Source organism: Ursus americanus, chromosome 15 (genome assembly GCF_024610735.1).
Source record: "Ursus americanus isolate L20-20 chromosome 15, mUrsAme1.1.p, whole genome shotgun sequence".
Taxonomy (NCBI): Eukaryota; Metazoa; Chordata; class Mammalia; order Carnivora; family Ursidae; genus Ursus; species Ursus americanus.
In genome coordinates this window covers 36,768,136-36,791,986 of record NC_142141.1, presented here as the reverse complement: position 1 = coordinate 36,791,986, position 23,851 = coordinate 36,768,136, and the positions used below count along the sequence as shown (strand labels likewise).

At 37.7% G+C, this 23,851-nt stretch overlaps 1 protein-coding gene across 11 annotated transcripts in view; it reads right to left on the bottom strand.

Annotated features, from left to right (window-relative positions):
• Positions 1–23,851, bottom strand: part of CPLANE1 (ciliogenesis and planar polarity effector complex subunit 1) — a 146,415-nt gene that overhangs the window by 14,687 nt on the left and 107,877 nt on the right. For 8 of the 11 annotated variants that reach the window (XM_087867919.1, XM_087867921.1, XM_087867924.1 and 5 more), the window contains 5 exons: positions 19,984–20,068; positions 14,644–14,808; positions 10,835–10,865; positions 9,955–10,086; positions 420–585 (listed from right to left, as the gene is read on the bottom strand). In XM_087867919.1, coding sequence (XP_087724045.1) covers positions 420–585; positions 9,955–10,086; positions 10,835–10,865; positions 14,644–14,808; positions 19,984–20,068 — 579 coding nt within the window. Of the gene's footprint in view, positions 1–80; positions 196–419; positions 586–7,283; positions 8,974–9,954; positions 10,087–10,834; positions 10,866–14,643; positions 14,809–19,983; positions 20,069–23,851 lie in introns of those variants that run through there. The other 3 variants (XR_015726876.1, XM_087867927.1, XM_087867928.1) reach the window with 3 other exon arrangements.

Genomic DNA, 23,851 nt, shown 5'->3' with positions numbered 1-23,851 from the left:
TATCTGCCTGGACCACACTCTAGTTTTTGTAGGTAACTCCTGGATGCAAAATTGATTTTTAAAATGGCTTCGCTACACACACAGTCAGTTGTTCAGCTGCCACTGACTCTCACTGGAAATTAAGGAACAGCTCCAGCTGGTTGCCAATCACTCAACCTCTTCACTTGGTTAAAGTCGGCTGGAGCCATAATTAGCCTGCGGAAGAAGAAGGATCTAAGATAGTTCAACAGAGCATGGTTTGTAGAATACCTTGCTACAGTTTGGTTAGGTAATTCACATTTTCTGACAAAGAAAATGGTGACACTTCTGTCTAATAAAAAATGCATCCAAATTACGTTAATCCTTTTCTTGAATATTTGCCAGGGAAAACCTGCACATATTCGGTGCTAATCCCATCGCCCCTGATACTGCACACTTACTGGATTGCTCCTCGGGCAGAAAGGGTCATGTTCTTGCCCTCTCTTCTCTGCCAGCTGGTGTAAGTACTCTGCCATTCGTTCCTTGCGTTTTCTTTTCATCCACACCTGAATTTCTCTTCTTTCCTTCTCAGTTCTTTGTGTTCGTCTACCAGAAGAATGCTGAATTCTGAGAAATTTAGCAGGCAGGGCATCACTTGATTTTACATTTTTTTATGGCTCTAAGTAGTATCACAACTAAATACTGTTTATTGGAAAGGGATTTTTCTTAAAGATTTTTTTAAAGTAATTTCTTCACCCAACATGGGGCTTGAACTCACAATCCTGAGATCAAGAGTCACCTGTGCCACCAACTGAGCCCAGCCAGGCGTCCCTATTTGGAAAAGTTTTTCCCATTCTCAAAAATTAGTACGCATCATGTCTCTATCAACTTGCTCCAACCTGTTCCCTGAAATCCACTGAAAATGATCTCAGAAAGCTCACCAACAGCCTCTTCATCCTACTGGACTTCTCCATAACATTTAATACAATTGGCTCCTCTTTTCTGTGTTAAACTCTCTCTTACATGGGTCTTATTCTAACTCTGAAAACACTGTGCAGCCTCCTACATTGGCTCCTTTCGTCTCTGCTCACTTCAATATTAATGTCTTTAAAGGTTCTCTTTTGGACTTCTTCACCAATCATCTACTCCTGGACTACCTCAGTCACTTCCAAAACTTATACCAGAGAGATGACTTCTAAACAGCTGCCCTTGGGGAGCTAGCCTCACACTCATGCCCACGCCATACTTCGCATGGGCTGGCCTGAGCTGATGACCGGGCATGGCGGGCATGTTATGGCTGGCCCATTCCTGCAAGACACAGAACTCCTCTGATGGGCAGTGTGGATGGATGTCTCACCACTGACCCAGCTGAAACTTTCCTAGAACACCACACTCTGACATTCCACTTACTCGGCCCTCTCCCCTCCCCCTTCCCTTTCTCCTTCACAGGGTGGGATCACGCCGACATTGTGGTCTGATGGTCCCCCTCACTTCTGTGTTTTCTCCCCTTTCCCCTCACAGGCCTTTCTCCCAATAAATGTCTTGCACATCTAATCCCATCTTGGCTTCTGCTTCTCAGATGATGTGAACTGACACAAGTAGGACTGAAAATGGTCCAAGGAAACAGGTGGTGTGAGACAGGGATTTGGGGCAGACTCATCACCTAACATGAGAGGAGAACATCACCCTAAATGGAAGGTCACTGGTACAAACAATGTGGTTTATACTGAAAACCTGCTTTTCTTTCTGGAAATCTGGATTTGGTATGTGCCAGGAAGAGGCTGCCTACTCAACCAGCCCCCAAGAAAAACTCTGGGCACTGAGCCCCTAAATGAGCCTTCGTGATGGACGTTATCTCACATGTGCTGTCACAACCTGCTGCTGGAGGAATTGTGTCGTGTTGGGACCGCACTGGGAGAGGATTCTTAGGAACCTGTGCCTGGTTTCCCTCAGAATTCACTGCATGTGCTCTATTTCCCTTGCTGGTTTTGCTTTGAATCCTCTTGTAATAAATTAAATCTTGAGTATGACTCTCTGAGTTCTGTAAGTCCTCCTGTCAATCAATGAACTAAAAGTGATCCTGGGGACCCCTAACACAGGATCAGATCCACATTGGGACTGCAGTCTGATAGCTGTCCCCATGTCCTCTGGCTCCTGTCCCTTTCTCCCTCACAGGTGTTTCTCCAAATAAATCTCAGCTCACCTAAATCTTATTTTGGCATTTGCTTCTGGGATGACCTAAAACTAATGTGCCAATGAATATTACTAAGTGAATATTCTCCTGGCACCTTATAACATATCTGAAACTACATTCTCTATCTTGCCAAAGAAATCACCATCAACTCAGTCATTCAAATAGAAAATTATTCTCATACTCTCCTGACGGCCTCCAGGTTTACTCAAGATTATTATCCTACACTCTCCATTCTCAGCCCCTTCATCTTTAGACTACTGAAGTAAGACCTCCAGTTGGTTCCCATTTCTAGTTTAAAGCCCTTTGCTGACCCCCTTATTGCTTGCAGATAAGGAATGGTTGCCTTTGGCCCCCAATCTACAGCCAGCGCACCCAGCCAGATCCTCTCTCTCCTTCCGAAGCATGAACTCTAGTCACATCTAACTCTCAGCCCATATCTAATCATCACTCCTTTGCATTTTATATTCTTGCTGCCTTGAATACCCTTTCTACTGTTTGTAAGCAACACAAATTTCTATTAGTCCTTTGAAATACAGCTCGAACACCATAACTAGTGAAGCTACTGCCTTTGACTGACTCTCCCCACAAGCTCCCATAGCACACTCATATAATTTGGTCTTACGTCACACTCTTTTTACAGTTCTTTCTCCATTCAAGAGTACAAACCATATTTTTATTCTAAATCTTGATACTTACATTATTGATGAAATATTCATAACATTCATAAGGTTGACTGTCTTATATAAACAAGCCGAGAGGTAGATGTATCCCAAGGAAGCACTAGTAGGAAAGCCAGACTTTATTCTCTCAGGAACCAGTTCTTGGATCAGGACACATTGCAAGGAAAAACATTTTAACCTAATATTCCAGGAAAAGGCTATTTAATATGTATTCTAAGGATTAATATTTATGGCAAAGTACTATGAAGTCTTTAGCTGGGGTGCCTGGGTGGCTCAGTCGGTTAAGTGGCTGACTCTTGATTTTGGCTCAGGTCATGATCTCAGGGTCGTGGGATTAAGCCCCACATCGGGCTCCACACTCAGCACAGAGTCTGCTTGTCCCTCTCCCTCCCCCTCTACCCCTCCCCCCACTTGCATGCATGTGGACACACGCACCCTCTCTCTCTAAAAGTGAATGGATAAATAAAATCTTTTTAAAAATCTTTAATTACTTCTAAAAAGAAAGGATTAAATTTATGTTGCACTTAAAGTGATGAGAACTTCCAGAGAAGTCGGCAGAGTAGGAGAACCCTAAGCTCATCTCATCCCATGGATATGACTAGATAACATTGATATCAGTGTAAATAACCCAGAAAATGATCAAAGACTAGAAGAACAAACTCCATCCATAGCTAAGTGTAGAGAAGACGCCATATCAAAGAGGGCAGGAGGGGTGGAGACACAGTCAGGGGCTAAATGGAACCACAGGGACGGTGTGCTGGTGGGAGGGATGCTGTGGGCATGGTGAGGGGAGAGAAATAGACCCTCACACTGAGACGCCCACATAGGAAAGATGAATCCCCATAACTTTTGGCTTCGAAAACCACAGGGATTAAATTTTGCACGTTCTTATAATCAGTAGGACTTAAAAGGTGTAACTTAAAAAATCGGCAGTCTCAGCTCTGGGAGAGCATGGAGAGAGCAACTGAGTCCCTGCCCTTAAAGAGAGAGCATAAGAGACAGCATAGAAGCAGCAGTGTGAAAAATGCCTGGGGCATGGGGGAGGGAGGGAGGCTTGTTTACTAATCTCAAAGCATGTGCTAGAGGGGCAGTGATCTTTGGAAGACTTCTCCAAGAACAAAAGAGCTGACAGGCACCATTTCTGTCCCCTGCCCCCCAGCCTAGACACAGAGACACCTGTAGGAATCAGCACAACACTGACACTCTATCTAACTTGCTAACAATGCACCCGCCCCCATGTTTTCCTGCAGACCCATCCCCTCCTGTCAGGATTCCAACTCTCCTCCAATAGCAAACCCACTCAAATCATGATAACACCCACATCCCACCTCAATACTCTCCTGTGGACTCGCCCCCTCCCATATGCTTTTGGCCAGAGCCCATCCAAAACTGTGCCACAAGCCTGGCAATGTACGAGCAGCTCCAACAGGAGCCAACGCCACTCCAAAGTGACTCCTGGCCCAGGGAGAGATAACCACACACAACGATCAGACTGCAGCCCCAGCGGTGGGGTAGAGGCAGACATCTGGTTTGACTACAGGCCCCACCCACCAACAAAAGCTTCTCAGGAGACAACACAAGGAACGTGCCCTGCACTTTGGTGCTACTACGTCTCTGGCAAGCACCTGGTCTGACTCAACTCAAGCCCAAGGTGACCCTAGACTGGCCCACTAACACAGGGACTACACCCTGTCCAAAACAGGCAAAGAAAGCCATTATAGACAACGGGACTGAAGGAAAAAGTGGCTCAGCCACAACATCAGGGCACATGCAACACTCAGAGGAGACACCCCTGAAGTGCCAGTTCTGGTAATCGGGGCAACCTCTTCTTCAGAAGGCCACTACATTCCAGAGCAGGAGATGTAGCTGACTTCCCTAGCACAGAAATATAGTTATAGAGAGTTAGACAAAATGAGGACACAGAGGAATATGTCCCAAATGAAAGAAAAGGACAGAATCACAGAAAGAAACCCACGTGAAATGGACATAGTAATATGACCAAAAGAGAACTTACAATAATGGTCATAAAGATGCTCACTGAAAAAAAAGCGAAGGACATCAGTGCGACCCTTAACAAAGAGATGGAAAACAAAAGAACCAATCAGAGATGAATAATACAATAAATGAAATTAAAAATATACTAGATGCGATGAATAGGAGACTAGAGGAAGTAGAAAAATGGATCAACAACCTGGGGGACAGAGTAATGGAAAGCAATCAAGCTGAACAGTTGAGAGAAAAATATAATACAAAATAAAAATAGTCTTAGGGCCTCAGCAACACCAGCAAGTGTAATAACATTTGCATTATACAGATCCCAGAAGGCTAAGACAGAGAAAAGGGAGCAGAAAATTTACTTCAAGAAAATAATATCTGAACATTTCCCAAATCTGGCGAGGGAAACAGAAATTCAGATCCAGAAGGCACAGAAATCCCCCAATAAAATCAACCCAAGGAGGTCCACACCAAGATACAGAGTAATTAAAATGGCAAAAAAATAGTAATAAAGAATTTTATTTTATTTTATTTTTTAATGATTTTTTATTATATTACGTTAGTCACCATACAGTACATCCCCGGTTTCCGATGTAAGGCTTGATGATTCATTAGTTGTGTATAACACCCAGTGCACCATGCAATACGTGCCCTCCTTACTACCCATCACCAGTCTATCCCATTCCCCCACCCCCCTCCCCTCTGAAGTCCTCAGTTTGTTTCTCATAGTCCATAGTCTCTCATGTTTCATTCCCCCTTCTGATTACCCCCCCTTTAAAGAGAGAATTTTAAAAAGCAGCAAAAGAAAACAGTTACATACAAGGAAAATCTCACAAACAGCTGATTTTTCAGTAGAAACTGGGCAGGTCAGAAGGCAGTGGAATGATATATTCAAAGCACTGAAAGGAAAAAAATCTGCAGCCAAGAATACTCATCCAGCAAGGCTATCGATCAGAACGGGAGAGAGAAAAAGTTTCCCAAACAAACGAAAGTTAAAAGAATTCATGACCACTAAACCAGCCCTATAAAAAATGTCAAAGGGGACTCTTCTAGTGGAAAGGAAAAATCGTAAGTAGGAGTAAGAAAAGTAGAAGGAACAAAAATAATAAAAATAAGTATATCTATAAAAATCAGTCAAGGAACTCATGAAATAAAAGGATGTAAAGTATGACACTATACACCTAAAACATGGGAGGTGGGGAGAAGAGCAAAGAATGGGTTCAAACTTAAGCACCCGTCAACTTAATATAGACTGCTATATGCATAAGATGTTATATACAAACTGAATGGTAACTACAAATCAAAAACCGATAATAGATATGCAAAAAAATAAAGAGGGGGCGCCTGGGTGGCACAGCGGTTAAGCGTCTGCCTTCAGCTCAGGGTGTGATCCCGGCATTACGGGATCGAGCCCCACATCAGGCTCCTCTGCTATGAGCCTGCTTCTTCCTCTCCCACTCCCCCTGCTTGTGTTCCCTCTCTCTCTGGCTGTCTCTATCTCTGTCAAATAAATAAATAAAATCTTTAAAAATAAATAAAGAGAAAGGAATTCAAGTATATCATTAAAGAAAGCCAGCAAACCAAAGAGAAGACAGCAAGAGAAGAAAGGACAGAGAAGCAGCACAAACACAACCATAGCACAAATAACAAAATGGTAATAAGTACATACCTATCAATAATTACTTTGAATATAAATGGGCTAAACAAATTGGACAACCTACAAGAATTCTTCCTAGAAACATATAATCTCCCAAAACTGAAGCAGGAAGAAATAGAAATTTTTTTTTTAAAGATTTTATTTATTTATTTGACAGAGATAGAGACAGCCAGCGAGAGAGGGAACACAAGCAGGGGGAGTGGGAGAGGAAGAAGCAGGCTCATAGCGGAGAAGCCTGATGTGGGGCTCGATCCCATAATGCTGGGATCACGCCCTGAGCCGAAGGCAGACGCTTAACCGCTGTGCCACCCAGGCGCCCCAGGAAGAAATAGAAAATTTGAACAGACTGATCACCAGCATGAAACTGAATCCATAATCAAAGAACTTACAACAAACAAGTCCAGGACAAGAGAGCTTCACAGATGAATTTTACCAAACATGCACAGAAAAGTTAATATCTACTCTTCCCAAACTATTCCAAAAAATAGAAGAGGAAGGAAAGCTTCCAAATTAATTCTACAAGGCCAGCATTACCTCAATACCAAAACCAGATAAAGACACAAGAAAGAAAGAAAAGAAAAGAAAAGAAAAAAGAAAAGAAAAGAAAAGAAAAGAAAAGAAAGAACGAACGAACGAACTACTGGGCTACCTGGGTGGCTCAGTTGGTTAAACACCTGACTCTTGATTTCAGGTCAGGTCATGATCTCAGGGGTTGTGAGAATGAGTTCTGCATTGGGCTCCATGCTTAGCGGGGAGTCTGCTTGACATTCTCTCCCTCCCTCCCCCCCCAAGCTCTCTCTCTAAAATAATAAATAAATCTTTTTAAAAAAAGAGAGAGAACTACAGGCAAATATCTCTGATGAACACAGATGCAAAAATCCTCAACAAAATATTAGCAAACCAAATTAATAGTACATTAAAAAAATCATTCACCAAAAGCATTTGACAAAGTACAACGTCCATGCATGACAAAAACCTTCAATGAAGTAGGTTTAAAGGGTACATACCTCAACATAATAAAGGCCATATATGAAAAACCCACAGTTAATGTCATACTCAATAGTAAAAAAAAAAAAAAAAAAAAAAAAACCAAAAAACTTGACAGCTTTCCCCTAAGATCAGAACAAGACAAGGATGTCTACTCTCACCATTTGCAGTCAACATAGTACTGGAAGTCCTAGCCACACAATCAGACAAGAAAAAGGGAAAAAAATGCATCCAAATTGGTAAGGAAGAAATAAAACTTTCATTATTTGCAGATGACATAATACTATACATAGGAAACCCTAAAGACTCACCAAAAAACTAGAATAATTGAATTCAGTAAGGTGCAGAACACAAAATCAATATACAGAAATTCATTATATTTCTATACACTAATAATGAAGTAGCAGAAAAAGAAATTAATAAAACAATCCCATTTACAATTACACCAAAAATAATAAAATACCTAGGAATAAATCTCACCAAGGAGGTGAAAGACCTGTATTCTGAAAACTATAAAACACTGATGAAAGAAATTGAAGATGACACAAACAAATGGAAAGATATTCCATGTTCACGGATTGGGAGAACAAATATTGTTAAAATGTCCATACTACCCAAAGCAATCTACAGATTTAGTGCAAACCCTATCAAAATACCAAAAGCATTTTTCAGAAATAACCCCACAATGTGTATGGAACCACAAAAGACTCCAAGTAGCCAAAGCAATCTTGAAAAAGTACAAAGGTGGAGGTATCACAATACCAGATTTCAAGATATACCACAACGCTGCAGTAATCAAAACAGTATGGCACTGGCACAAAAACAACCACATAGCTCAATAGAACAGAACAGAGAGCCCAGAAATAAACACACTATTATATGGTCAATTAATCATTGGCAAATCAGGAAAGAATATGCAATGGGAAAAGATGGTTGCTTCAACAAATGGTGCTAGGAAAACTGGACAGCAACATGCAAAACAATGAAACTGGACCACTTCCTTACACCCAACAGAAAAATAAATTAAAAATGGATTAAGGACCCAAATGGGAGACCTGAAACCATAAAAATTCTAGAAGACAGTACAGGCAGTAATTTCTCAGACACTGGTTATAGCAACATTTTTCTACATGTCTTCCGAGGCAAGGGTAACAAAAGCAAAAATAAACTATTGGAACTACATCAAAATACAAAGCTTCTGCACAGCAAAGGAAACAATCAACAAAACTAAAAGACAACCTACTGAATGGGAAAACATATTTGCAAATGACATATCCAATAAAGGGTTAGTATCCAAAATATATAAAGAACTTACACAACTCAACACCAAAAAACCCCAAATAATCCAATTAAAAAATGGGCAGAAGGCATGAACAGACATTTCTCCAAAGAAGACATCCAGATGGCCAAGAGACACATGAAAAGGTGCTCGACGTCACTCATCATCAGGCAAATGCAAATCAAAGCCACAATAAGATATCACCTCACACCTGTCGGAATGGCTAAAATAAAAAACAAGAAACAAGTGTTGGTGAGGATGTGGAGAAAAAGGAATCCTTGTGCACTGTTGGTAGGAATGCAGACTGGTGCAGCCACTCTGGAAAACAGTATGAAGATTCCTCAAAAAGTTAAAAATAAAACTACCCTATGATCCAGTAATTCCATTACTAGTTGTTTTCCTAAAGAATACAAAAACACTAATTCGAAGGGATATATCCACTCCAATGTTTACTGCATTATTTACAATAGCCAAATTATGGAAGCAGCCCAGGTGTTCGTTGATAATTGAATGGATAAAGAAGTGGGGTACATATACCATGGAATATTACTCAGCCATAAAGATGAATGAAATCTTGCCATTTGCAACAACATGGATGGAGCTAGAGAGCATACTGCTAAGCGAAATAAGTCAGAGAAAGACAAATAAATACCATATGATTTCACTCATACAAACAACGAAACAAATGAACAAAAAAGAAAAGAGAAAAACCAAAAAAACAGACTCTTAACTATAGAGAACAAACAAATGGTTATCAGAGGGGAGGTGGGTGAGGGGTGGGTAAAACAGGTGAAGGGGATTAGGAGTGCATTTGTCTTGATGAGCGCCGAGTAAAGTATAGAACTGTTGAATCACTATTTTGTACTCCTGAAACTAATACAACACTTTATGTTAACTATACTGAAATTTTTAAAAATCTCAAAATAAATAAATAAAAGATAAAGGACAACAAAAATAAGATAAAGTAATGAGACCTCGGGAAAACTCCCAGGATACAGATGTGCTGCTATATGAAATACACCAGTCTCTCTACTGTTGGGGAAGGGGACAAGTGACACATAAACATCACAAAAAGTATTTAAGAAGAAAAAAACCTAAGTTTTGTATTTGTTCCATAAAAATCACATTAAAATATAGCCAATTTTGAATATTCTTGAACCATAAACATTTTAAATGGGTTAAAAATCAATTATTCAAAGATTACCTGGAGATATTCTTAGCTTGTTGTTCTGTTAAACCGAGCTCCTCACTGGAAACTCCATCTTTTGTTATAAGGTCCTCAATAATGTCTGCAACATCAGTTAATCCAGTCATCTGGAGTGGATCTACTGAAATGCTTCATTTTCAAATGCAATTTGAGAAATATAAGTCAGTATCTACAATTTAATTACATTAAGCAAAAATTAACATATAAAGTTTAAAAAATGAACGTGTAAAGCTATGTCCTCTAAGAGCATAAATGAACACAAAAATAATAAACACAGATCTAATGTTCCTTCTATTTTCCAGTAATCCTCAGCGCAGAAGTCTAATCATCAGTAATTGATGACTTCTTACATGCTCTTAAAAAAGTGAATACTGGGGTGCCTGGATGGCTCAGTCGTTAAGCGTCTGCCTTCAGCTCAGGGCGTGATCCCGGCGTTCTGGGATCGAGCCCCACCTCAGGCTCCTCTGCTGGGAGCCTGCTTCTTCCTCTCCCACTCCCCCTGCTTGTGTTCCCTCTCTCGCTGGCTGTCTCTCTCTGTCAAATAAATAAATAAATAAAATCTTTAAAAAAAAAAAAGTGAATATAAGGCTCAGGAGATAACCTCTACCTGTCCTGCCTGCTGAATTCACACGCAATAAAAGATGTAGTAGACTCAGTCTACTGCATTCTAGTTACCTATGCTAAAACAGTAAAAGATATAAGAAAGCAATCCTCAGCTTCTTAAAACACTCAGTTCCCAATGAGAATTATATTCCTTTGCATCCATGAAAAAATCTGTAGTATAGAGCTCACATACACATGAACAACAAAATTTCCAAAACACACAGTTTATACCCAACCTTAAGTAAACCTGTGAATTAATTCTTAAGATAGTTACCTCTCAAATAACTCATCACTGTTATTCACACCTTAAAAGAAAAGAAACATTATTAATAAAAATTTGGGGTCAGTAATTTTTTTCTACTCTCATTTATTAACCTGATTTAGAAATTATACAATCAGAAATTAAAATATTTTTAGGGGTGCCTGGGTGGCTCAGTTGGTTAAGCATCTGCCTTCAGCTTGGGTCATGATCCCAGGGTCTTGGGATCGAATCCCACATCGGGATCCTTGCTCAGTGAGGAGCCTGTTCTCTCTCTGCCTGCCGCTCCCCCTGCTTGTGCTCTCTCTCTCTCACAAATAAAATCTTAAAAAATAAATAAAAATAAATATTTTTAAACCTCCAAATAGGTTTAAAAATACACACACACACACACACACACACACACACACACACATATATATGTAACCTATTTATCCTCCTCTTAAATATGCTATTTGGTAGTGAATACTCCGCATTTTCAGATTATTACTCTTCTATCCAGAGTACTCTGAATACTTTAGGAAGTACAGTCCTTCTTTGCTTAGTACACAGATTAAAATACTGAAGTGCAATTTACTAAAACAACAACAAAAAACAAAAACAAAAATGATCTGATGATCTAAAAGTAATACATTTGGGAAAATATCTAATTTAATTCCAAGAACCCATTACTTGGAAGAACAGGACCCAACGAATAATTTTTAAACCTTGTCCAATATTAACTATATGTCTTTAAAGCAAAACACCTAATTTACTCAATTTTTGATATGTTTAATCCTCAGAATTGAGTTATTATGGAGGAAAGTGTTCTGACATCTCTTTTCAAGAACATTTCCTTGTTAAGATTTTCTTAGACAAATCCACCCTGCCCCAACACTTACACATCCACGTGTTTTTAATATTAACTTTGCTTTCCTAAGCACATGTCGTTTTGTTTAATTTATTAATCCTCAAATCAAGGATTTTACATTATCTTTGTTCTCAGAGTTAGGGCATTTGTGAGGTTTTAACAGCAATTAATTAAATTTAACTATTTTTTTTAAAGATATTTTTTATTTTTAAGTAACCTCCACACTCAACGTGGAGCTCGAACCCACAACCATGAGATCAAGAGTCGCATGACCTACCGATCGAGCCAGCCAGGCACCCCTTAAATTTAACTATTAAGAAAAGCCTCAATGACTAAAAGAAAAAAAAATGGTAATGATGTAGGTATAGAGTAATCAGATATAAAAGGTCTGACTACTGAGAAATGAAATTTCTTTTCTGATTCCTTTTATCAAAGGACAGAAAAGTATTATATCCAAATAAATACCTTTAACAGTAGTTACTCAGGAAGATTTGATCCTTACTTCATTTTCAAACCATTTTTGAAACTCTTCCTTTGGGACTGCCTTCACAATTTACTGAGCACAAAAATCAAGTTTATTCCTTTAAAATCACAATTCTTTTTTTTTTTTTTTTAATCCAAACAGTGACACTCAGCCTTATTATCTACTCCACTTATCAGAAATGCCTCTGGAAATCTTGTGGCTGTTACTGAAAATCAAATCCATCCTCAGTAAATAAATTATTTGCCACTGTTAAGAACACTCACAAGAATGTGCTAAGAAATGGAAGTCAATTTCAAAAGAGGAAATCTGAGCTGGCTTTGAGCACTGGAAGTAGGGGAGTGACTATCTTTCTAAGATGCCAACTTTGGAAAAGGAAACACCCATTAACTATCTAAATTCTGCACCCTAAAAACTAATAATTTGATTTCCTTAATTTACATTAGACATTGAACACTATAGAAAAACATTTTAATTATCCATCTTTATATGTGTTATGACATTTATTCACATTTTTCCTTTCTTGTCTTGCATCCTAACTTAAGAAGCTATTACAATCCTGAATGAATACTTTCAATCTCACTTTTCCTACTCCTTTGTTTTCTTCTTACTTTAACCATTAAAGAGTTTGTCTTTATCCCCATCTAGAAATGATGTTTGATTTCATTTCTCTTATTTTTCTACTTTCTTTTACCATCAGAATTATTAAGTGGTCTATATGTACAGCTTTTTGAGCCTGTCTTTGTCCCCAAACAGCCTTCTAGTCTGGATATTACCTGAAAGTCCCCAAAGTCCTTAACAAATTCTATCTTTATTCTTGACATTCTGGTAGCTTGTGCAACTGTGAGCCGCTCATTTTCTCTTGAAAGCCCCTCACCAGAGTCTGCTTGCCCATCTCCCTCAGGGGGAGGCCCCCAATACTCTCTCAAGGGTGTCATTTCACAGGCTGCTCTTTGGCATTTTCCCTTTTTCCATGTTCCTTCCTGAAAACAGATGCACTAAGTCTTGACTATATAACTAGGTAAAAGGCTCTTACATCTGTTTTTCAAGCATAAACCTCTCACCAAGTTCCACTTGTTGTCAAAAACTGGGTCCTAAATATGGCCATTTATAAACCCCAACATCACCTTACACTGCTACATTTGGTCTTAAGGTACTCTAGAGTCTGACATCAGAGCTAGGATATCCTTGCTCCTATAGTCTGACAACACAAAATAGCCATTTAGTTTCTCCTTCTCCTCCTCTTTTATCCACTTAATCAGTGAGTAACGCCAGTTGCCTTCAGAATGTCTCCTGCTTTCCCACAACACTGCCCAGGCCCTTATTATTGCACAGTCGGATGAATCCAACAGCTCACTAAACCAGCTAGGCCTCCATTCTAGTCTTCTCCAAAACCTCCTCATTCCACTTTTCTGCTCAGAATTCTCCAGTGATTCCCTGATAGTAACTGGAGTGTACACTTCTCAGATACAGTCAGAACCCTCTACACCCTCTATAACCTCATCTGTCAACTCTCCCCTGTTAGAGTACAGACGAAAGGTACGGATGACTGAGGACCTACGAGAATCAAACAGGTTCTCAGTTAGGTGCTTTACATACAACACTCAATCTTCACAGCTCTGTGAAGTGGAAATGATCAGCCCCATAGGATGACACCAAAATACAAATGAAATTTAGGAAGAACTTAGAGAAAAAAATTATAAGACTTAAAGCCAGCTTAAAAGTTTTTCTTCTAATAACCACTATACCATTTAAAAATAGAATTTTTTACTGCTTATGCTACTTTAATAATAAAACATACTATAAACACCTAGTAAATTCATCATTTTTGACCATCGATAGCTGAAAGAAAAAAAATATTTCAAAGCCACTATCAGTAGCCCAAGTGCTATATTTAGTATGACCTATTATTCACATGACAAAATGTATTCGTTAGGACTAAAAAGAGCATTTTTATTGTCAGCTCCAAATGAAATAGAATGAAAAGTGGCACTGAGCTTTTCTAAGTCTCAATATTCTCAACTGTACAATGGGGACAATAACGGCATCCACTTTTCAGGTTAGGCTCCCACCGGGCTCAGTGCATGTAAAGCAGCATTATCTGGGACGCAGCAGTCTCTGGGACTGTTGTTTTGTTTTCATAATTAAAACTCCAGGTTCTCAATATTGGCAGTCTGAATTTCTCAAGTTTTGTAAAAACCATATAGTCCGGTTGCTATATATTTAACACTAATAAGTTAGCAAAATAACTTGGAGAGATCTAATCATATATCTTATTAGAGAATATGATACATGCTTGCAATAGATCTTAGGAAGATGACAAGACAACACAGTTCTTCAAGTAAATGGCACAATTTTTAACTTCCCACCCCTGAAATTTACAAGTATTGCAAAATGCCTTCACAAATCCTTCACAAATGTGTTCCCAATAAAATACTCTTCAGTAACAGTAAACTGGAAAACAAGAGTGTAAATGAAAAATGTGAAGAATACCAGGAGAAGTTGTATTCCAGTCACTGGAAAGGCTGAGAGCCGAATCAGCAGAAGGAAACACACAGGTTTTCTGACTAGAATGAGTTTCTGTTACTGAAAATTCAGCTTCTGAAGTCTCCTCTTTGTCCCTTTGAGCCTCCTTATTCATGTGAGTCAGGAAATGTACTAATCCAAAGTAAAACAGTAGAGGAAAAAAAGCACATGGGAAAAAAAAATATAACACTTAGTTAACACTTGCACATGGCAACAGATATATCAGAAGTTTACAACATATTATTTTGATAACTTCCTACTGTATAATGAAATAATCTAATATGATATTTAAAATTTAATCTCCATCATAGTAAAAAGAAAAAAAAAACTATTAAATTTATTATCAGTTTCAGGAAACATGGCGGACTGAGCTAAAATAGACAGGTTCATACCCTGTTATAAAAACACAGAAGACATGCTAAATTAAAAAAAATAGATTAATATGCAACCAAGCCCTGTAAATAAAGAAATCTCCCAGTGCCAGAAAAGAAAAAGAAATCAAAGGTGGGCAATATATGGGCAATGATGCTGGGATGGTCCATACAGAAAGATGTGGTTTCTTTTTTTTTTTTTTTTTTAAGATTTTATTTATTTATTTGACAGAGAGAGAGACAGCCAGCGAGAGAGGGAACACAAGCAGGGGGAGTGGGAGAGGAAGAAGCAGGCTCATAGCGGAGGAGCCTGATGTGGGGCTCGATCCCATAACACCGGGATAACGCCCTGAGCCGAAGACCGACGCTTAACGACTGTGCCACCCGGACGCCCTAGAAAGATGTGGTTTCTGCCATCTGCAGTGGAGAGAACTGAGCTACCTTCATATGGCCTAGAGCATTGAAGGATAGCTCTGTCCATAAAATGAGGATAAGAAAAACCCTGGAGAAGCAGCAAAGAAGTTTTCTATCTGCTTGAATAGCGGATAGGAGAAAAATAATACAACTCTGAGAAATCAAAACCTCTGTCGTACCGCAAACAGGTATAGGATCTGAACTTACACTATCGTGTACTACAGCAACTACAAGCCAAGAAATGTGTATAAAAACTTGTCCCCCAAATTGTCCTACTTGAGTAGATCCCAAGAAGCAAATACAAAACCACTTCAAAGACAAACATATACAACCCAGAACTCCCCTAAAGATAAGTTCATGCTAAAAAAAAAAATTACAAATTGCACAAAGAAACCACCATAAAAGAGAGCAGTATGCAGATCTGACAATTGAGAATATACACACATGAAGTAAAACAATCTGAAAGGGCATAAAATATTACTAAAATCATTAAATAGATAAAAGAAGACATAGAAACCATAATAAAAGAACAGGACAGTACATCCAGCAAACAGATTTGAAAAAGAAATAAAACTTCTAGACATTAAGAATATAGTAAAAAAAATTAAATCCCATAGCAAAGATATAGAAGAGAAAATTAGTAAACTAAAAGACAGATCTGAGTACATCACTCTAAGTACATCATTGAGAGATAAAAGGTGGCAATTAATAGTTAAGAGAAAGGGAATAAAGTGAGACGGTCCAACATAGATAGCTCTAATAGGAATTTTAGAAAACAGAACAGGAAGAATGAGGAGGAAGCAATACTCCAAAAGAAAATGCATGAAAAATAACCAACAGTAAACCTGCAAATTAAATAATCATTCCTACTCTCATTTAGAATAAATTTTTAAAATATATACACTGAGGACACCTGGGTGAGTGTCCGACTCTTGATTTCAGCTCAGGTCATGATCTCAGGGTTGTTAGATTGAGACCCACATGGGGATTCTCTGTCTCCCTTTTCTTCTGCCCCTCCCCAACCAAAGTAAAAAAAAAAAAAAAAAACTCTTAAAAAATACATAAATTTAAAAATACATACACTGAGACACATTTGTATCAAAAATATAAAATAAACTAAAAATAGAGAAAACTTTAAAAGCAATCAGAGATAAAAGAACAGTAACTGGGGCGCCTGGGTGGCACAGCGGTTAAAGCGTCTGCCTTCGGCTCAGGGCGTGATCCCAGCATTATGGGATCGAGCCCCACATCAGGCTCCTCTGCTATGAGCCTGCTTCTTCCTCTCCCACTCCCCCTGCTTGTGTTCCCTCTCTCGCTGGCTGTCTCTATCTCTGTCGAATAAATAAATAAAATCTTTAAAAAAAAAAAAAAAAAAAAGAACAGTAACTGGACAAACAGCACATAGGTAGTGTAAACTCGGCAATTAGAGATGTCAGTAAGTAATGGAATATTATCCTTAAAATGCTGAGGGAAAATGAGCATCAACTTATAATTCTGTCCCCATCTGTAAGCCATTACTCATGAACTGTAATAAAATTAAAGATATTTTCAAAGACTAGGAGAATTCACCACTCACATGCTCTAGCTGGGAGAGTAAAGGAAGGAAGAAGGAAGCAACCCTCAAGAAAGCAGATGCAAAGAGCAACAATACCAGAGAATAGGAAATTTTGCCAGAGTGCATCTCAGGCAATAAGGGTAAATATTACTTCATGAAACTTGTGTTTTGGTTTTATACATTTATGGCTCACATATATACATTATTTGAGTTACAAATTTTTTAAAAAGAAGCAACTGAAGGCAAAGAAACTGGAAAATATGCTAATAAGTTCAAGTAAGTGCTGACTGAAAAGGCTTGGGAGACTAACTGGGAGGGTTAAAAACAAAGTAGATCTAAAATACTAGAAAACAGTATCAGGGAAGATGGGAGGGAGCAGATCAGTGTTAAAAGCTCTTAAGTCCCTATATTGTTTAGGAGGTAAATATATTTGCCTTAAATCTTATTTCAACTATGAATGTTGAACATTCAAGAATAATCACTAAGAGATTAAAAACAGAATGTACTGTATGGTGACTAATATAACAAAAATCATTAAAAAATAAAAATAAAAAATGAGGGAAATTAAAAACTAAATCTTCATTTTTTGATGATCTGAGGTGAAATTAAATCACATATATGTGTAACTTAGCAGTATAACATAGTACTTGACATGTAATAAAGTAAATGATTTCTGTTATTATTGTTAAATAAATAAATATAAATAAAAATAGAATGTCTAATTTCTGAATCAGTGGAGAGGAAAAGAGAGAATACAGAAAACTCAATCCAATAGAAGGAAAGAAGTAAAGGTGAAAAAGTAAAGAAAAAAATACATAGTAAATAGGAAGCACAAAATGAGATTATAGAAATAAGCACAAACATATCAGTAATCACAATATACATAATATAATTATATTTGATGATTAACACACACAAATTAACTATTTTTAAAAATGAAATCTAGTTATACACTGGACACAACTACAACATAATCACTCAGCTTGAAAATAAAGGAATATCTAACTTACAGAAAATACAGGGGAGAAAGAAACATGTGAAATGACCCCACAGAGATTCAATTAGCAAAATCCAGACTCTGAAAAACACTTCAAGACAAACATCTATGTTTCTTCAACAAATAAATTGCAAGGGGAAAAAGAGAGAGAAGGTACCAAGAAGTTAAAAGAGACTTATAAGCCATCAAATGACTGCCATGTATGGACTTCACTCGGATTCCAGCTAGAATAAAAAATAAGCTATTTTTAAAAATGAGATAGCTGACAACACTGAAACACTGATTAGATACATGACAATATTAAGGTTTTTTTAAAAAGGAGCAATAATATTACTATGACTGTGTTTTTAAAAAAGAAAATTTATCTTTTAGACATGTTTATAAAATATTTATAGGTAGGTGCTATCTGGGATTTGCTTTAAAATCACCCAGGAAAAGGTGGGAGGAGTAGGTGGGTGTACACATAAAAGAGGATTGACCATGAGATGATAATTGTTAAAGGTGGTTATAGGTACGTGAAGGTTAATTATATGATTCTGTCTTCTTTTGAAATTTTCCATGATAAATTTTTTAAAAATTAAATGTATCAAAAAAGATACAACAGGGAAAAGCAAGCAGGGAAATATGAATATTAGACAAAACTGACTGAGTCTAAAAACATTATTGGGGAAAAGGGGCAAAATTCAACAAAAAATATAACAATCAGGAACATAATCATTTTATAACATAGCTTCAACTATATAATGCAACATTTAACAGAATCACAAGGAGAAAGTCCACAATCACTGTGGGCAATTTTTAATGCATCGTTCTGAGCAATGAATAGATCAAGCAGACTAAAAAAATCACAAAGAATACAGAAAATCTGGGCAATGTAAAAGCTTGATTACACATACATATGTATACATATACAATTTAAAAGCTTGACTAAACATACATCCGTACACACACATACATGCATGTACACACATACACACACATCCTACATAAACCAACAGAAAATGAAGATTCTTTTCAAATAAACATTTACAAAAACTGACTATACATCCCAGGCCACAAAGGAAATTTTAACAAATATCTAAGAATTACTATTATCATACACTCATCTAATCATAATGCAACGAAAATGGGAATAAGTTAAAAATACAGCCCAAACCCCATAATACTGGAAAGCTAAAAATCCCTTTTATGAGCTAAAGAAGACATCTTAATACAAACTATTCAGATCAAAACAACCCCAAAACATGGAGGGTACCAGAGCTCTTGCCTGGGTCCTTGAAGGAACACGTTTAGCTTCAAACACATATATTAGAAAAAAAGAAAGAATGAAGTTAGGAAAAAGGCAACAGGTTAAGCCTACAAAAACAGAAGAAATAGTTAAGCAAAGGGGTAGAAATTTATGAAAAAGAAAATTAACAGAATCAAACCAAAGCCTGTTTAAAAAAAGAAAGTAAGAAAAAGAAAATGCATTAAATTGCTGTCAAGACTGAATGAAAGAGAACGTAAGGATAAACAACTATAGATACAGTAGACATTTTTTTAAGTAACTACCCTAATTTCATTCTTTGAATAAGAAATGCAAACATATACTATTTCACCACTGCCTGGCCGTTTAACCAGAACCTCAAATTCCAGCTCTGCAGTTGACCAGGGACAAACAGCAACCTCAACCCCAAGCTCTGTGCAACCCTCGGCAAGTGTGTGGCTGGCGGTGCCCCACTCAAGAGGCTGTGGCATTGGCTTCTCAGGGAAAAAATGGCCTGGGTGGGAGCCAATCACATTATCACAAAAATAATCCTAATCTAACAATTAGGACACTGCGGGCTTCAGCTCACCAATGAAAACTATTCCTAGCTCTGTAGTTCCCAAAGGGCAATGCTTATTCTTTCAAAGCAAGGCTTCAGTCCCCCCACCAACCCACCACACACACACACACACACACACACACACACACACACACACACACACACCTTCAGAAATGCCAATGGCTTTTGAGGCCCCTGTTTTTTCAGATTCAGGACCAGAAGACAATGCAATGTGATCTTCAGGTTCAACCTGTAGAAAAACACACACAACAAAATAACTTAAGATTTTATAGTTTGTAGTTTGATAATTCCACAATATTGTTGAATAATCTTATGTACCTTTTAAATATTAGGGCAACAAGCGAAAGAAATGAGATTAAATCCAAAAAGAGCTAAATGTGGGGATGGATGAAGAGAAGGAAATTTTTACTTATTTGTAGTCTAAATGATTCAACCTTTTTAGGCATGATAAGGAAAACAACATCATATAATTTTAGATTGGGGAGGAACATTAGCTACCATTTAGACAAAACCTTTCATTTTAAAAATGAGAGAACAGGGCCCAGAGAAATTCAGTGACTTTCTTAGTGGCAGGACATGGATTTGAACCAAGGTCTTCAAAGCCCCTAGTCAGGGCTTGTCCACAAGTATCCCTCTGTCTCACCCAGGCTTAAAGTCCGTTCTCTTCATTAAAATAAACGAGTCAAAATCTTTGTATCTATATGTGCATTATAACAGGATGAGAACATTTTAAAACAATATCCCAAAATCTTTCATTTAAATTAGTGTTAGTTCTTGGGGCGCCAGGTAGCTCAGCCAGTTAAATGTCTGCCTTTGGCTCAGGTCATCATCCCAGGGTCCTGGAATCGAGCCCCACATTGGGCTCCCTGCTCAGTGGGTGTCTGCTTCTCCCTCTCGCACTCCCCCTGCTTGTTCTCTCTCTCTCAAATAAATACATAATTTCACATATATATATATATACACACACACATATAAATTTAGATATACAAATAAATTTTATATAAATTTATATTTTTATAAAATATTTTTATAATATATATATTTTTTAAATTTATGTAATTGAATTTTATATAATTTAAATTTATATATTTTTATAAAATGTATTTTATATAAATACATATTTTATATATACATATATAAAATTAATTTGTAAATTTATAAATAAATAAATAAATATTAGTTCCTTCAAAGAAGTCCCCTTAGCAGACTAAATACTTATGGAACTTAATCAACCTTCCTTTGAGAACTCTTCCTTTGAAATTGTCCCCCGGCTTGCACTACCATTATGAACAACTATTCTGGTGATAAGTCTTTATTATATAAATGTGATTTTATTACTGTCAGAATCTAAAACTGAGAGAGCAAAGATAACCATTAAATAAACATGTATTGAATGCCTGCCATGTTACCAAGCAAAAGACACAGTCCCTATCCTCCAGTATTAAAAGGCTTGGGCTGAAAGGGAAACCATAACAGAATTTTTGGGAACTTTTTAAAACACATGTGTGTGATCTATACCCTCCCTCCTGCCAAGCCACTGCCCCCTCCTCTGTCCCCAGCGTACCACCCCAGATTCAGTAGGGCTGGCATATATATTTTTTAAAAAGATCATGACATGCACAGCTGTCCTTTTATCTAATGTATCCAGATCTGCGGAAATTCCTTCTTGAGACTCTTCCTTTGGTTTGCTTTCTCCTGAGTCTCATAACTACCTCAGAATGCTCTTCCTCAAGCTTTGTTGTTGAATCATCTTTAAAAGTTCACCTACCCACAGAATTCTGTCCTTTACCCTCTTTTTCTCCTCATTCTCTGGGTGAGTGCCCTGTTATGATTTGAACTTCCTCCTAAGGACTCTAAAAATCTGTACCATCAACCCACATCTAGCTCCTAAGCTCCAGAAGCATATATCCAACTGCCTACTAATCTCACAACATCTCAAATTCAAGATGTTCCTGACCGAAATCACTATGTCCCTCTTTCCCCAAAACACACAGACTTCTTCCCTAGTTTGGAAAATGACTCCACCATTCACCCAGGCTCGAAATCTGGGTACCACCGAATCTACTCTTCACCTTCCCATAGCCCAGTACCCTCTGAGTCCTGCTACATCTTTCTCTATCCCCAATGCTAAAGTTCAGATTACCATTACTTCTTGGCTTGGTATTCAGCGGGTCCCAAACATCAGTCATTAAATCCAGTATAGAACTAGCTGCATAAGAATTATTCGTGAAGCTTATTAATTACACAAATTCCTGGGTCCCACCCCAGAATTACTTAAAATCAGAATTTCAGGGGTGTGGGCTCACAAGTCTGCATTTTTAACAAGTTCCCTAGATGACGCTCATGAGCAGTCAGTTTAGAATCACTGTAACCCAATTGATCTCCCTGTTCTCAGCCTTATCCTCTCCAGTGTGCCCTCCACACTGCTGCCAGAGCATCTGATCACATCATTTCACTGCTGAAAATTCTTCAATGGCTCCCTCCTGCCTATTTATAGCATAGGACAAAATCCTAACCACTTGACATGGCAAACAATACTTTCCATCATTCCTTATCTACCCCTACCTAGCTCTACTGCCAGATGTCTTAGAGCCCAATACCATCAAACCTCTCCCTATGTTTCATCAGCCCTTCCTTATCTAACTGGTGAATATCGACTCATTACCAACTCCAGAGTGACCTCTACAAAGCCATCTCTGACGCCACAGCTTCACTTACTTACCTGTCCAGCCACCACAGGTCATGAGTACCTGCAGTGTTCTCACCGCACCCTGTTCATGTGTATTTACTGGTGTGTACCTCTATCTTCCTTCGTTAGATTCTAAGCTGCTTGACAGTAGTGACTATGTAGGCCTTATTTATCTTCTAGTCCCAGAACTCAGCACAGGGCCCAGCATGTAGTAGAAGCTTAATAAATGTTTATTGATGAACAAACGATTCTTGGACTCTGGAGCAAGCCAGGATCAAGACTAGATTCGACCGTACATAATATATTTGGCTCTAGATATGTCTAATATACTAGAACATAAGGCCATTTTGAAAGTGATTCCTTGGAATAAGGAGTTCCAAAGATGACTTTCACACTTAACACTCATTTTGAAGTGCTAGATGTAAGTCTGGGTTAAAAAAACAAAAAGGAAAACAACCAAATAAACATCATAATATCATTACATAACAGTAGTCCCGCCTCATGTTTTTTCTGTGTAAATTCATATAAGTCTAATCTTAACTTTTTAATATGTGCTAAATGTTTGAATTAAAGAAATACTATAAACCTAATAAACACAACTTTTAAAATGTCAAGCTGCTAGCAACCTGGAATATTTGTTAGGTAAGTCAATGACGGAATTCTTATCCTGCAGATCAATTTGCATTTCCCAAAACAAGGCTTTAACACATTCAAAATATTTTTACTATTTGTTCCTTAATCTTTATTTTATGTAAATTTTACTTCCTTTAAAAAAACAGGTTTGTGCAAAATAATTAATTCATGTTTGAGACTTCCTTTCTATTTGTCTAACTACCATGCTATACAAATATACATAATCTCTTTCTTATGCATATTTTTTAAAGATACAGAAAACGTCTAAGGACTACTATCCCATTGTATAAAATATTTAAAAGAAACTGAGAATTCCAAATATAAAGATAACAGTATTTTTATAAAGTTAAAAAAATCCTGAAGAAAATGATACTCAATTATGAACAGGGTTCATTTAAAGCCACATTCTTGTTTTGTAATTCATATATTTCTTTCCCTGGTAGGAAGCACTCGCTCACTTCTTAAAAGTTTAAGGCAGTGGTTGTCAACTGGGGGGCAATTTTGCCTCCCAGAGAACATCTGGCCATGCCTGAAGACATTTTTTTATTATTACAGCAAAGCTAGCAGGGAAAGAGCAGGGAAGCATCCTACAATGCACACGACAGTCTTCCACAACAAAGAATCATCTGGCCCAAATATCAATAATGCTGAGGTTGAGAATCCTAGCTTAAAAAAAAAATTTCCCATTAT